The sequence below is a fragment of the Acomys minous genome (genome assembly GCF_964271855.1).
Source record: "Acomys minous genome assembly, chromosome: 12".
NCBI classification, from domain to species: Eukaryota; Metazoa; Chordata; class Mammalia; order Rodentia; family Muridae; genus Acomys; species Acomys minous.
This window is the reverse complement of record NC_140493.1, coordinates 66,482,992-66,499,272: the sequence shown is the minus strand read 5'-3', so window position 1 is coordinate 66,499,272 and position 16,281 is coordinate 66,482,992. Positions and strand designations below refer to the sequence as shown.

Below are 16,281 nucleotides of genomic sequence, written 5' to 3'. Positions count from 1 at the left end.
CCTGTCATTCCAAAAATCTTGCTCACCCTGGTAAAGTGCCAATAGCCTTTTTTTTTTCTCTCAACCTAGGCTAGACACACACACACCTTGTGTCCCGGTGACAAAGTTGGAAATTAGAAACTGCCGTCTAACCTTCCTAGTCTCTGCTCACAGCTCCTGTGGCTCACATTAACAGCCCCATTAGCTGGCAGAATTAGAGTCCTGCACACACAGTCCTCTCTATCCAGCCTCCTTGCCTGAGGTAACAAAGCCCCCACCCTACCCCAATCTTCCCAGTGCTAGCAGCCAGAGCCAGCGGTGTGAGCCCCTTCTTGTTGGTGATTTCTTCCAGCTTCAGCGTAGGGTGGAGTTTGGCCCCCAGGATCAGGATCTCATTGTACATGTTTGTCACGAACTTGGTGTTGTCGGCTGTGTTATCGGCCACCTCCACCAGAGCGTGCAGCACCGTGTTGCCCACGGAATCCCCGGCACTGATATCTGCTGGCTGCCAGGAGTTCTGGAGCAGGAACTTCACAATGGCCAACTGGTTGGTGCACGCAGCCAGAGACAAGGGCAGCTCACCTGCAGCCAACACAGGATCCCCAGTGGAGCCTCAGGAATGAGACTGGCCAGTCCCCAGATGACTGGGCCCTCCAGCTCCCTCACGTCTGCCATATGGCCTCCCTACCAAAGTAGAAGCCAGGCCTCCCCTTGGTTTTCTTGAAGAAGTCCCCGTTAGCGGCAGCCTGGACGTCTGCTCCATTCTCCACCAAGAGGGTCACCAGTGCCATGTTCCGCCTTTCAATAGCAATATGCAGTGCTGTCTGACCTGCAGAGGGGATGCCCGCTGTTGGCCCCGTGATTGCAGCCTGTGGGGGCCCAGAGAGATGCATCCAGGGAAGAGCCCTAGGCAGGTAGCGACTGCTTCTGGAAGAAGCACACAGAAAATGCCTACACAACCCCTCACTATCGGAGGTCAGCATCCCACAAATGAAGCCAGGAAAGTCTTGAAACAGGAACAGAACAGAACAGAAAAACCAAGCTGCAAAGGAGAGGAGGCAGGAGAAGGGAGGAGGGGGGAAGAGGAAAGGAGGAAGGCACAGGATGTGACAGCAAGGGGCAGGAGGGCAGGAGGGCAGCAGAGATCCCAGGATGGCAGGAGAAGACTGCAGATGAGAAAGGGGAGGGATCAGAACCATGGCGGAAAGCCACCCAGTGACAGGGAGTGGGCAATCCCCTCAGGGCTACGTTGCAGCTGGCCCAGCCCGCCCCCACCTCACCCTTGTAGTAGCTATCTGTGTAGCTGGCGTTTACGAACTGCTTCAGGCTGTCCGTCTGCCGGGCGATGTCCAGGAGCAGAGCAATGGTGTCGTTCTGCCCGTTGTGCAGATTGAGCATGGCCTTTAGCAGACAGGTCTTTCCCGTCTCTGGGTCTGAAGGGCAGAGGCGGAAGGTCAAAACCAAGCCATATTGCCAAAGGCCCCCTCCCGAAAAGGCAGCCCTCGCAGGACCACCTTTGAACTCGCTGTCAGTCAGGCGCTTCTTGCTCTTCTGCAGGAAGGCCAGCAGGCTCTCCAGCTCCTGGCAGTTACTCTGAGCCACAGCCTCGAAGATGCTCCTACGATCATAGAGCCTGGGCGGCTTCTCAGCACCGCTGGAGACAGAGTCCTGGGATGACTGTCTGGGAAATACAACACACCGTCATCTCAAGCCCAGCTCTCCCCTATAACCTTTGGGGCTTTTTCAAGGAATATGGCTAAACCCCAAGGCAAACCAGCCAGTTTAGGAAACAAATGTCACTGTAATGGGGACCCTGGGTACACCTCTCCCCATCCCCTGACCTGTCTGTAGGCAGCATGGGAAAAGTCTTTGCTACTGTCACCTCTTCTTCTACCCAGCCCCCCTGCCGTCCCTCTGGGGCTCAGGAGACAGGAGCCTGGAGGAGGTAGGCAGGGCTGGCTTGGCCCCTGCTAAACGAAAAGACAACTTCATGCTACCCAGAATCCACTCTGTGTGACACCCTGCCCTGCCTCAGAGGTAGGCTCCTCATCTGAGCTGTTTGTCTTCTTAGCCCACAAGATCCTAACCTTGAACGAGAAGTCTAAGCATCTGGGGCTGGTGAGCATTCCAGGCCTGGGGACCTAGCATATGCTAGAAGCTAGGATCGGTATATACACTCACGCCAGCATCTGTGACTGTGTGTCAGTGAGGTCACAAGAGTGTGGGCCAACCATCTCTGAAGGCTCCCCAGATCCCCACATCCCCACATCCCCACATCCCCAGCTCTGTGACATTTAGCCCAGGAGCAAGAGCACGTTGTGATGTTACCCCATGGCCAGGACTGCCACTGGCAGAACCACTTGGGTCTTGGACGGGAAGAGCTCCAGACTTACCTGACACAGGAAGCAGGTCCATCCCCAGGCCTCTGGATGGTGACGACAGAGCTGACCGTGATGATAGGGCAGGAGGCCAGGCTGCCTTCCTCACAAGGGCAATCCATAGGGGAAGCCTCCTCCGAGTCACCCTTCCCAAAAAGTCGGGTGCGACTTTTGGTAGTGAAGATGTGGGGCTTGGCTGGAGGTGGCTTGGAGTTAGGGTCTCTGTCTGGAGGGTCCAGGCAGGAGCTCTCTTGGGGTGAGCACTCAGATTCACCTGACTCTAAGCTGTCCCGTTTCTTCATCCTTTCCAGATCCTCTGTGGCCCAGTGTGCAACCTGCGGGTAGCCACAAAGATGAGGTCTGTGCCCATCTTGGGGATCACAAGTTTTCATCCCCTCCCCAATCTCCTTGTCAAGGCTGAAGCAGGACACCACGAAAGCCCAATCAGTACTACCTAGTAGAACTAAAGCTTTCAAGGCTGCGCCTCCCATCTCAGCAGCCCCCCCCCCCCGGGGAAACAGATCCGCAGTGCTCAGCAGGCCCTGTGGTCACAGTGGCCGAGCTCCCCACCTCAGAGCCAGCGAGCTCTGGTGATGAGGTCAGAAGCCTCCCGTCCCTGAGATTCTCTGGGCCCCACCTGCCTGGTCTGCTCTTCCTGCCTCCCCATATAAGAGGAGAGAAGCAACATGAAGGGAGTTGGTAGTAAGGCCAGTGAGGACGGCCAAGCCCCAAAGAGCCACCCCATCAGTGTTCACAGAGGAGGGTGTTGCCCCGATGTGTGCTGCATAAACTCCTGGACCGGCTGCCGTTGGCCACACTTGCCGTTGTCCTTCCGCACAGCTGCAGCAATTGTGTCCGGAAGGGATTGGTGTGTGTGCAAACACATGTGCAGCATCTATTCATGCCTTGGGTCACTTTTGTGAGATTAATATATTCCAAGCCTCCCAGCCTAGACTTTGCTGCATCATTTGCTGTGGAGCTGACAGCAGTTCTAAACCTGAGTCTCTAGAGATAAGCCAGCTCCTCAAGTGGGTGCGGTCCACTTAAGAGAGTGCTGACACTTGTTTCCATCCTGTCTCCCATGCTCCCCCTCCATGGCCTGGCCATCCCACTCCCTGGTGCCCAGGTCTCTCCAGGATCAGGGGTTTTTGCCCCCATGGTGCCTCCACTTGTTCAGAATAGGAAAACTGAAATACATAATCAACAGGTAGGATCACAGCAAGGACAACAGCCCCCTGCTTAATTGATAAACTGGACCTGCGACCAACTGTTTGACCAGGGTAACTTCTCCACAGGAATTCAGCAGGCTTTACTCCCTGATAGGCTTAGACCAGGTCCACTCATGTACACTCCAGGCCTGGGACTGTCTGACTCCCCTCTCCACAAGAAAAAAAAAAAAAACCTAACCAGACCCTCCCAGATTTTATACTAAGATACAAGCCAGGTTAGAGAGAAAGATAGCAGACCCTACTGCAAAAGCAATGTCCCTAAGCAATCTTATCTGGGAAGAAATGACCCCAGAGCACAGGCAAACATGCCAGGGACTAAAACATGAACACTGTGACAAATGGGTTGTAGCTACCCATGATATCGGGACCACCCCTTATCAGGCCTCCTCCCTGGCCCAAGCCTTTGCAGCTGCAACACAGCCTAATTCAAAATGTTTTAAATGTGGAGAGATTGGACACTGCATGGGAAACTTCCCCAAAAATGACTCAGTTGCCCTCAAATATAACAGCGATAAAACCTAAAATCCTAATCTCGTAAAAGACTACAATTAAGCCGGGTGTGGTGGTGCACGCCTTTAATCCCAGCACTCAGGAGGCAGAGGCAGGCGAATCTCTGTGAGTTCGAGGCCAGCCTGGTCTACAAAGCAAGTCCAGGACAGCCAAAGCTACACAGAGAAACCTTGTCTCGAAAAACCAAAAAAAAAAAAAGCCTACAATTAAAGAGTACAAATTCATAATCAATAACCTTAAATAATAATAAAGCTTACTCTTTAACAAAAAGGAGAGACACCTTAGTACTTTACAGTTAGGCTGTTTCTAAATAAAATCACATATCAAGCCTTCTCTGGCATTCTATGGCTGTCCTTAACACTAATGTCTCCTTATCTCTCCAGAGCTTGTACCAGGAGCTAAGCCTGTGCTAACTCACCATAATATTGTTTTACAGGTAAAACAAATAAGACCAAAAAGATCCTACTAGTTAACAACCTCCAAACTGATCTATTTCCTTCATGAAAGCAGGAGTAACTCCAGGGACTTAATTTCTAACGCTTCTGTGCCTTGTACAGTCAATTTCGAAAAGGTTACCAAGACATACAAAAAAAAATCTTCTTACACAGGTCACATAACTAACATGGTCTTTTGTGCCTCAGTTATTTTAAGCAGATGGAATAAATGATAAATGTTGCCGGCCCAGGGCTGAGATCCCTCCAACACCTGCCCCCTGTTTTCTGCAGTGCTACCCGTACTTCCAAACTAATGCCAACAAAGAACAGTGACATCCAACACGCTGCTGACTTCCTTCCCTCCACTACCCATCCTAACACTTCTGTCTCTTCTGCATCCAGCAATACACCTTTGCTGACAGCAGTACCAGTTAATACCACCCTTCTATACCCTGGGACCACTAAAAAAAAAAATCTCACTGGTTCTCACCTGTCAGATATTCCCTTTTCAACCAAATGTGCACCCTACACTCTCTTCTAGGCCTAAACCAATGGACCACTGATGTGTTGCCCATCACACTGTTACCAGCTTACTTGGGCGTTTCCTCCTTTCTTAGGCAACCCCACGCCGCCCCCGTCAGCTTGCACTCCCTTGTCCTCATTTCACAGGTCTATCTCTATGGGTAAGAAAAAACTACTACAAATCAGACAGAGACTAGAGATATCCCTCCCTGGACCTGCCACCCCTGAGTCTGCTGGGATCATGCCATCAGCCTTCGCTCAGATGCTCCACCTGGCCAGACCTCCAAAACAAACTCGACCAGATGATGGCATCTACAGCTGTCAGCCCTGAGCCCCTCCAGTACAGATGAACTCTCTTGCCAGGGCTATGCTCTAAAACAAAGGAACACTAGGCTTAATAACTGCTAAGCATGGGGCCTGTCATGGTATTGGGAAAAGAATGTTACCTTTATGTAAACGTATCAAGTGTTTTTAAAACCAATGATAATACCCTCAAAAACTGCATATTTAATATATTTCAACCCACTGAACAATTAAGTTGGTTCAATAACCCCTTGTTTTCCTAGCTCCTACCCCTTATTAGCCCTCTAATTATGTTATGTTTTATTTTGATGCTTGCCCCTTGCCTCATACAATTCCTATGGCAACAGATTACCTCCATTGATAAAATTACCACCAGTCAGGCCACAGTATGTTACCAGACCCTAGATCCTTCTGCTATAAATGAGAGGTTTCTTAAAGCTCATGATGACACTTCTCTGTTATAAAATAAAATGCGGGATGGGAGATGTTGGCAGGACCCTGCTGTTTGAGGTTTTAGTCTTCCCAGTATAGACAGCCATTCTGAGCTTGGCACTAGATGGAGGACTCCTTCCCCCAGCAGGGCCTCCTACTCTCATCTGGAGAGCGTCTTTAGGCATAGATGCCCCTAACCACATTTGACATATGGCCTTTGACACAATTCCCTGCTAGCTCTCCCTCCCTGAGCCTATAGGATAATTAGGTACTGTGTCCTGTTCTTATGATAGGAGTGTGCTGCCATATGCAAATTAAGCATCCTTGAAGTGCCTAATTCCAACCAATTATGTGCACCTATCCTGGGAGCCCCCCACCCCCTCCTCAAGGACTATATAGCCTTTGTTCTTCCCAAATAATAAGATCTATCTCCCTGAAGTGGTTCCTTACCGTCTTCTGAGGCCTGTGCCTTGCCTTCTGCTCCTCATACCTTCGTGGGCGGTGGCCAATAGCCCCCCAGGGAAGAGAAAAGCCACACACTTGGAGTGTTTTCTTCTCCTCCTCTCTTCCAAATCTCCTCACCTCTCAAATGTTCCCTCCCCTTAAAATCCAACACTAGTATACTTACCTCATCAAGGCCTCTCATTCCTGAACCTTCACAGAGACCAGGCTCCTGCCTATCCATCCTGATATCTCTTTTAGCACAGTCTACCTTGTTGTCCAACTATCTCTGTACACCTGCTTGCTTCCTCCCAGGCCCTGTGACCCCTGCCCAGCAGAAACTTTGCATTAAAAAGCCATGTTGCATCGCTTCCCATCAAGGCTCAGGGAGCATCACGGAAGAAAAAGCAGAAAGCCTTCAGGTAAGAGCCTGAGGTCCAGGAGGACCATGGGAAACAATGTCTGTGGACATGACCAGGCTGCTATGTTGGAGGACCCACTGCAGCTATAGTTTCCTGTACAAGACCCATCCGATCCACACTTCAGTGAAGGGAGGAGTCGAGGGGACCCATCCCTACCGATGAGTTATTGGAAGTTGGTGACGACTGGGGGGAGGAAAGTCAGTTTTCTTCAGAAGCGTGGCCCCTGGCAGATTGCCTGCACTCCAATGGATGATCCCACTCCTGTGCACACTAGGAAGAAGAAGAAGAAGAAGAAGAAGAAGAAGAAGAAGAAGAAGAAGAAGAAGAAGAAGAAGAAGAAGAAGAAGAAGAAGAGGAAGAAGAGGAGGAGGAGGAGGAAGAGGAAGAGGAAAGAAGAGGAAGAGGAGGAGTGAAAAATGAAATTGAGAGGGTGGCACAGGGGTGGATTAAAATACAGTGTATCCATGTATAACATTCTCAGAGAAAACTTTTGGAAGGGAGCTTTTTTGGGTGTTTTTGTTTGGTTTAGTTTGGTTTTTTTTGTTTGGTTGGTTGGTTTGTTTTGTTTTGTTTTTTTCTCTGTGTAATAGAACCCTGGCTATCCTGGACTCACTTTGTAGACCAGGCTGGCTTCAAACTCACAGAGATCCACTTGCCTCTGCCTTCTCAAGTGCTGGGACTAAAGACATGAGCCACCACACCCAGCAAGAATAAACTTTAAAACATATTTTTAGAAAAGGAAAGGTTGTGTTGGACTCTGTGAGAGAAATAAGAGTGATCAGACACTGAGTCTCTTCCTTCTCAGTTCACAGGGAAATGAACATTCCAGCTGTGTCTGCCTTCTGGAAAGCGGCCACTGACAGAGTTGGGGCACGTCTCTTGAGTCCTTCGTTTTCAAGGGAAAATTCAGGCAGCACAACCCCTGAGTGCATGGCTAGGCCCATGAATCTGCTGTGGACGAATGTTCAGAGTCACCAAAAAGAAAATGAGGAGGCCTGACCAGTCCCAGCCTGTGACTGGCAGAGCACAACTGCTTCCCCTATCGGTGTGCTCTCAGGAGCACCTGGGGTTGTCCAATCCTGGGCCGCTGCAGCAGAGAGTGCTCCCAGAACAGAAAGCCCCCTCCTCACCACTCCTCGTTTGCTCAGCCCATCACTCAGCTCCATCATCTATACTGTGCTGCAGGTCAGACAGGCAACAGGAACTGTAGGACCAGAAGCTGTTGGCCTTGAAGGCCAAGGAATAGAATGGGACCGGAATTAGACAAGCAACAGGAAGCCCTTTCAGCTTCCTGCCCAGGACTATGTATAGTCTGGGGAGTTGTAGTGATTTTTAAAAGCTCAGCAGGGCTGGGCGTGTGATTCGGTCATAGAACACATGAGTACACATGAAGCCCTGGGTTCCACTCCAAGCACAGTAAAAATCAACTAAAACTAAAACAGGAGGCAAATGAGACTAAGATTGGCCAGCAGGTTTGAGCACGTGCTGTGTACAACACAAGCACACATCTATTTTTACGTAGTCCTCACCTCTCTAAGAGGTAAATCTCTTGCAGATGTGGAAGCTGAAGCCCAGAGAGATGCCACACAGTGACCAGGAGGAATCTAGATTAGATTGAGAGCATCTCTGGCATTTTGCTACCTCTTTGGAAGTACTGCCCACATGTTAACATGGTCCTAACCTCCACAGCAAGGCCTGGAGGCTGATCAGACCAGGCACTCCTACTCCTGGGACCAAGTATAAGCTCCAAACATACAACACCCTCCTGGTCAAGCAGGCATCATCCTAAAATACGCCAGACCCTAAGCAAAGTACAGATAAGGTACACATGGTACCCACCCACCCCACCCCACCCCGCCCTGCCTTGTGCGCCCTGGATGTCCGTAGTTGCCACTTAGATAATGCTGGCTACAAACAAGAGTAGAGCAATCCTGGCCAGCTGCTGTTCACAGCCCGACAAGAGAGAAGCTACCAGCAGGACCCTCCATGAACTTTCCAGTGACAGTGACATTATTGGTTGGGTCTCTGCTGTTTCCTTGGGCTGAGCCAAATCAAACTAAGCCAGGAAACCGGGAAGTGACCCACATTCTACATCCAACTCCCCATTGAAAACCAAGCTTCTCCAAGTTTAAGGATGAGACGATTTCGGTGACGGTACGGGGAAGGAGTGGAGGGGGCATCTGGAATGGAAGAGAAGGAAACAGTGGCAAGAGAGACCGCCATAGTATGCCATGGACATGAGCCCCACATGATGTCCCTGTCACACAAGTAGGTGGTGCAGTGATCCAGGGAATCCGACTGTGTTTTAGGCAAACACCTGTTGGTTTTCTGGTGAAGGTGAAGGTTCTGGTTTATGCCAGGGCCATGGCCCCTACACACTCAAGGGCTGTCTTGAAAACCTGCCCACCAGACCCACCTTAACTCTGGATCTGCCTTTCCTTGGGTGGTATTCAGTCTGGCTTTGCAGGGGAAGGTATCCCTCCTTTCTCTCTAGATCGTGGGGACATCCGGAGTGTGCTTCTCCTGCTTGCCTCTGTGCCCAAAACCTCCCTCCCATTAGAATCTTGAGAGCATCTCCCTCCGGCTGCCTGTGATTCTGAGACACTGGAAAGCGGAGTCAGCCACATTGCACCCAGTTCTACCAGACCCAAGTATCAGCCCAACAAAGACAGAGAAGTGAGCGGGATTTCCGGCTTGCTACACCAGGAAAATGAAGGACAGAGGGGCTCTGCTAACAACAGACAAGAGTCAGAACAGGAACCCAGGCTGCCCCACCCTAGTCCTGCACCTCCCTGCACAGCAAAGCCTACACACTGAAAGCTACCAGCTGTACACAAACCTCCGGCCTCTACAGCAGCTGCAGTTTCCTCATTCCTGCTGCAGCAGCTCCAATACTAACAGTCATCTTTTTCAGGGACCCACTGCTTACAAACCCAGCCCAGTTAAGCACTTAGGCCCTGTTGCTTCTGCCTCCAAGCAACCCCTGAGGCAGCCACTGCACTACCCAGTTTTCAGATAGGGTAACTGAGGCCCACAGAACCCCACAGAACCACACACAGCTGGACAGTGGCAGTGAGAGGAACTTACCTACAGGCACACCCCAAATGAAGCCAGTACCTCGGAGCTGTTCTTTGTGGGAGAGCCGGGCTGGTGTGTGGTAAGAGCGGCCTTCCTGTCTCTGTGAGGGTCCTCACCCCTCCCTGGATGCACAGCAGAGGTGGGCTCTGGGCATACTCTGACACTCAAGGAAACATTTCCAGCAACCAAGGGCAGCAGCTGCTGTTGCCACGGCTCCGATTCCCAGAGGATCCCAAAGCTTTTCCCATCATTTTTGCCCTTTTTCAGAAACCACAGCCGTTGCCCCGCCTCCAGCCATGCCAGGGCCGAGATGCACTTAGCCGCCCGCCGGCAGCCCCTTCCAGTCTGAGCCATGCCTTGGCTCTCAGGATAAGAGCACCTTGAATTTCCAAACCATCTCCTTTATGTCACAGTCTGGGGAGCACCTTCCCCAAATCACTGTCACAGCCAGAGAGGCAAAGCCCAGTGTCCTAAATCTGCCATGTTTTCAAAGTGAATAGAAATGGGACCCCCAACTCACCTCTCTTTTCTCTGCTTCCTTTGGGCCTCTGGGTTCCTGTGTACTCAAACCCAGGGTAGAGATAAAGTTTGGGGGTCTCTACACCTTCCAGGACAGAGCCTTACTCAACTAGGGTTCTTTAGTGAATAAAAGAACACAATACTTTTTTTTAAACATTAAGTGTGTCAGTTCCTCACTTCCCTTAGTGCCATCCTAACAGCCAGGAGGCAGGTTCATCCATCGCACACAGTAGGACATGCAGGCTGCACACACAAATGTCCTGCAGAAGTAGCTGCCTCTAGGAAACCGGAGGGGTGTAAATTATGAGACAGTTCGACCCCCCCACCCCACCCCACCTATCCCATCCCTGACAAACCAGAGACACTGAGGTGCCTATTTAACATATCAAAGTGTGTCCGGCCTCTAGGTTTTCCCAACACCCCTCAGTCCCTTACAGGATGTGGCTAGCATACCCAGCCCTCTACCCAGAACTCTCCAAACCAGGTGCGGGCTGCCTTTTTCCGCAGAGGCTTTTCCCTATATAATCCAGATATTTTGGACACCCACCCCTTATTGTACCTTTGGCCTCCTAACTACCATACCTGGTTCCCTCTCTCCTCTCTCCTTTCTCTCCCCCGCCCCCACTGCCCACATGGCTCAGGGTGGCTATGCTCTCCCTTTATTTACAATAGACTCTCTCCTCTACCATGCCTAAGAGCAGCCAGGTCCTTTCCTTTCCATTTCTTTCTTTCATTCAAATAAGACCACGTCCCCTGGATGGGGAGGCCTGGTGGCACTCAGAGGAAGGATAGCAGGCTACCAAGAAGAGACTTGATAGCCTATAATCATATACAGGGGGAGGAAATCCCCCTCAGTCACAGTCATAGGGGAGGGGAGTAAGGAGAAAATGGGAGGGAGGGAGGAATGGGAGGATACATGGGATGGGATAACAGTTGAGATGTAATATGAATAAATTAATAAAATATATTTTAAAAAATAATAATAATAAGCCATAGCTCAGATGGCCTGAGCAGAGCAGCCACAATAGCCCCCCCTGGAGTAGTACATAAGCTGGCCCAGAGTGGAGGGAGGCATCAGAACACAGTGACTCCCAGGCACCCTACAGATCTGCCATCCAAGGCTTCCCCACACCCACCTTCCAAGCCCTGCAACTACCCTGGCCAGGGGCTGGCCAAAAACTGTCATACTTAAGTTGCAGAGGAGAAACCTGTGGCACTAAGGTATTAGCCAGGTATGCAGGTCATGTGACTAGTCTGGGCTTGAGAGCCATGCTTAGCAAACCATCCCTCATCACACAACTCTGTTCCGCAAACCATTTTAGCTCCAATTAATACGATTCCAAGGGCTTACTCTCATTTTTAAATTGTGGTAAGATATGGAGAGCCAAAACTTTAACATCCTAACCATTTCAAGGGCGCAGTGGTGGGTGCCCTTCCTTCGGGTTCATTCGCGTTATTGACATCACCACAACATCTCTGCAGAGCTCTCTCACCTCCCCCACTGAAGCTCTATCTTCCCTAGACAGCACCCCAAACCTTAGTCCCCAGCAGCTGCTTCTCTGTCTCCACGGCTGCCCCTTCTTGTCAATGTCCCTGCAGACACAGGGTTCCTCTCCTCCCTGAGTCTGTAGGTGGGGACAGAAAACCTCCTCTCAGCTTGTCTCGTGCTCTGTCCAAATTACGCCTCCCCCGACTGACTGTAAAAGGACTCTCTTCCAGTCCTCTAATCTGATGTTCTTTCTCGTCCTCAGCCCCTCCTTCTCAGCCTCTCTGTCTGTGTTCAACTTCTAGGCCTCCCACCCCTCCCTCCTTGTATGTGCCAGTCCCTTTCTGTCAGCTGGAAGGCCCCAAGTGCCTCCTCACCCCTGCTTCCTGAGCACCAGTCAGCCACCCAGGGGTCCACACTGCTGAAAGACACCCCAGCCTTCAGCTCTGTGTCTTTAGCCCATAACCCACCCATCTCGTCTTCCACTGGGACCCATCTGCTATCATCACGGGGCAGGAGGCAGCTTTCCAGCTACCCTCGCCCATGTCCTCACTCTTCCTCTGCTCTCCTTCTGCCCAAGCCACCTGCACCATCCATCTTGTCCACCTACTTAGCAGTCTTCAGGTGCCAGCTAAGAACTGCAGATATCACGATTCTGCCATTCGGTCTTACCTCCATGGCCCTTCCCTGTCAAGGGCCCCGTCTAAACTGATCACATGCTAACTCCTTCAGAAAATTCAGCCTGTATACTTCCTGTGACAGGTGGCCCTGTGGTTCCAGTGGCAACAACAGCAATGGTCAGGAGCACTTATAAAATGTTTCAGGTTAATCCCAGCACTCGGGAGGCAGAGGCAGGCGGATTGCTGTAAGTTCGAGGCCAGCCTGGTCTACAAAGTTAGTCCAGGACAGCCAAGGCTACACAGAGAAACCTTGTCTCCGGGAAAAAAAAAAAAAAGAACGTTCCAGGTTGGTATATACATATTGTTCCATTGGATTCTCACAAAAGCTTTCATGAACTAAGTATAGTGTGTGGGGGTGTGCGTGTGTAGGTGTTTGTGGGGGTGTGAGTGTGTAGGGGGGGAGGGTGCATGCGTTTGCAGGACCCAGAGCAGGATATCAGGTGTCTTCTCTCTTTCACGCTCTGCTTCAGTCTACACTGAGGTTAGAAGCATCTACCTGACTGGCTGGCCAGTCAGCCCCCAGGATCTCCCTGTGTCTGTCTCCCTGCCACCCCAACAGTGGGGTTACAGGCACGTGCAGCCATGCCTGACTTTTTATAGGGTGTTGGGAATTTGAACTCAAGTCCTTATGCTCCAATAGCAAGTGCTGTTCCTGACTCAGCCATCTCTCTAGCCCACTGGGTATGACTCTGTCCCTGTCATACAGCCAGGCTACGTGATGTGCCCAAGCACAGCAATGGCTGCATGGTCTCTCTGGAGCTTCCTGATGCTAGGTTGAGATTGTACTTCTTGTTTTCGGGACTTGCTTCTGAGATTTCTAATGGCCTGGGGCAATAGGAGCCCTTGTGCTCACCATCACTGTGAACCTGCACTGTGCCTTGCCGGAAGCAGCAGGCATGGACTGTGGTTTCCTGTGACTTTTCCTGACTGCCATTTGTGCTGAGCACGGGTGACAAGGACTAATCTCACATTTTGGCATCACGACAATCAGTAAGGTTTTCTGAGTCATAACCTGAAACACAGTGTTCTTGGATCTGTGTGACAAGGTGCCCACTGAAATCCCCAGAAGTCAAACAAGTTTTCACGATGACTTCTAGGGACAGGCTTTTTACTAAACTCTGACTAACTGATGTGGAAAGAGCCAACACTGGAGAACAGTTGAAAGACACACTGACAAGTGACTAGGCAAAACCAGGCGTGAAAGACACGAAAGGCCACTGAGGTCATCCAGGGCTACCGTTTTCTCTGAGTGCTGCCGGGGACCACACTGATTTAAGATGAGATCTTGATCCTGGCTGTAGAAACTGAATTGCTTTTCTCTGCTTGAGTTTCTCTAGGATTTCTATTTGTTGTTTTTTTAAGTAGGATCTGCCTATGTAGCCCTGGCTCACCTGGAACATGCTGTGGAGCTCAAAGGCTCCAAACTTAATTCAACATCAAGTACACAATGTGTCTGAGGTGTTTCTGGCAACACCGGTGTGTGAATATCACATGGCACAACTTCACTACAGCCTTAGTTCTGAACACAAGGCAGGTTTGCTTTGAACTGCGTGTCCCTCAAGCAGTGCAGAGAGAGAGATGGCTCAGTGGTCGACTGCGTGTACCTCAAGTGGTACAGAGAGATGGCTCAGCAGTGAACTGCGTGTACCTCCATGGCTCAGAAGCCAATGCTCAAAAGACAAAAATAAAAATATAATGGTGGAATTATAGAAAACAAAGACTTTTAGTATTTTCCCAACATCTTTAGCATGTGTTAAATCAGTGTGTTCGGGTGGATTTTGTTAGACAAACTCATTCACCTCATTAGTATTCAGCTTCGAGTTAATAAAGGGTGAAAATTATGTATATGTATAACAAATAATTGTTTTAAAATAAATTTCTTGTTTGTTTGTTTGTTTGTTTTGAGACAGTCTCTATAAATAGGCTGGCTTTCCTGGAACTCACTCTGTAGAGCAGGCTGGCCTCAAACTCACCTGCCTCTGCCTCCTGAGTGCTGGATGAAAGGTGTGCACCTCCACGCCTGACCCTAAAATAAATTTCTTTATATTATTGACAAACATCTGGTCTGTATACCTATACTATATGCCTATATACATTTAGTCAGGTAAATTATTTCTCAGGTGAAAAGATACTAAAGGTGGAAAAAGTTAAAAGGCCTTCCCTTAAAGGAAGGGAGGGGTGACCGGGGCCAGTCCCAACCCCAGGGAGCGGGGTAAGCGGTACCTGGCTGACCTGAGCTCCCTAAGTCTCACCTGGGACTCAACTTACTGACTTTTCTGTTTCCCTTCCCAGATTTTAAAAAGGCTTCAAGGGGCCCCCAATCCAGGCGACAGACGACAAACCTGGATGAAAACCACCTTCCCTTCTGCGGTCTGCCTGTGTTGCGTGAGTCTAAGAGGGCAAGTTTAGAAGAGAGAAAAGGGTCAGCATCCTCCAGGAACAGAAGGGACTGACCATCTGGGCTGGATGGAGAAACAAGGTACCCATAGTCAACACAGAAGACTGGACCCTGCTCTCCAGGGCTGTCCCAGGGCAGTGGCAGGGAACAAGGACAAAGGCGCCTAGAGGGTTGTGTGGGGGCAGAAAGTGGATTGGCACCAAAGAGGCTGCTCTGAGCTCAACACAGCTGCAGGAGCTGAGCTGGGAGCTGTACCTGTGCTGCTACTTCTTTGTGCTGGGGCTAATGAGCTGGTGGTCATTGAGCTCCGGGACCCAAGGCAGGCCAGAGGAATTAATGTTCTCAGAAGCACAGCTGCTGACTGCTGAGCTGTGTCCGGCCATTAGCCTGAGGTTGTGACTAATTGCTTCATAATGAAGGGGAAAAGAGATTTGCTTAATGTTTCGTGAGTCAGTTCAGCAAGCATCTCTGTACTGACACTATCTTGCTGCCAAAGACTTGCCCTGATGCATTTCCTGCCTTCTGGTTCTTTTCCCTCCTTAGGTTGGAATGGATTTTTATGTTTTAATGTATGCTTAATGTGCTCCAGATTATTTATTCCTAAGACATTTTTATTAAGCCTCTTTCAATTGTTCATATCTTAGGAATTAAAAAATATGCTGAGTTGATTTTTTTTTTAAGATAGGTATTTTATTAGTGCGTCTTCCTGTGTCAATAAACAAAAAAGACCTTGTGTGAAGTGATCATGAGGTAGTCCATCATCTGGTCCTGCCCCTTAGCATTAAAAACAAACAAACAAACAGCCCATGGCTGAGACAGAGGTCAAGTGGACCCTTGCCACATGCTTTGAGAATCTCGCAGTGGTACAACAGGGTGAACAAAAAGCCTCTGCCCGCCGGGAGCAGAGTGAATGACAATCATACACAGACTCACTCACATCAGGCAGGGTCCATAGCACTGACTGGGAGATGGTATCCTTGCTGCTGCAGCAGGCACATGACCTTTAGGCAGGGCCATAGACACATGCAGGATTCCGCTTTGCTAGACCATTCCAAGTATGAGCAACGGGCAGCTTAGGGTGGAAGTGAAGAGAGCAGAGAGCCCAGGGACCTGCCTCCTGAGGTTTCTGTTCTACTTGGGAAAGAAAAAAAATGACAAAACAGAAAACACGAAAGCCACACAATCAGTATGTAGCTGCAGTCACGGGCCAAGAGGGGCGTGCTGCAGTGCAAGGATGGGCTGGAGTTCACCACTCTGCCTTGTGTGGGGCCAAGCTGCCCAGCTCTCTCCAGGCCATTTTACATTCTGTCCTGAGGCTGCTGCCTACAGTAGGAGCTACCCTCCATCCAGTGTCCACACCACCAACCCCATCGGCCGTACTCCAGCCCAGGAAGCCCTGCCCGATAAACTCCACTGACTTCAGGAGACTATACCCTTCACAGTTTGGCCAACATGTCTCACCACAACTCC

The 16,281-nt window shown here is 50.2% G+C and overlaps 1 protein-coding gene across 2 annotated transcripts in view; it reads right to left on the bottom strand.

Moving 5' to 3' along the window:
- Positions 1-16,062, bottom strand: part of TRPV1 (transient receptor potential cation channel subfamily V member 1) — a 38,178-nt gene extending 22,116 nt beyond the window's left edge. Inside the window, exons 1-6 of one of the 2 annotated variants that reach the window (XM_084749850.1) lie at positions 15,749-16,062; positions 2,373-2,692; positions 1,494-1,660; positions 1,260-1,412; positions 668-808; positions 263-561 (exon numbers count right to left, since the gene is read on the bottom strand). In XM_084749850.1, coding sequence (XP_084605976.1) covers positions 263-561; positions 668-808; positions 1,260-1,412; positions 1,494-1,660; positions 2,373-2,659 — 1,047 coding nt within the window. In that variant the 5' untranslated portion in view covers positions 2,660-2,692; positions 15,749-16,062. Of the gene's footprint in view, positions 1-262; positions 562-667; positions 809-1,254; positions 1,413-1,493; positions 1,661-2,372; positions 2,693-15,748 lie in introns of those variants that run through there. The other variant, XM_084749851.1, reaches the window with a different exon arrangement.
- Between the last annotated feature and the right edge of the window lie 219 nt (positions 16,063-16,281).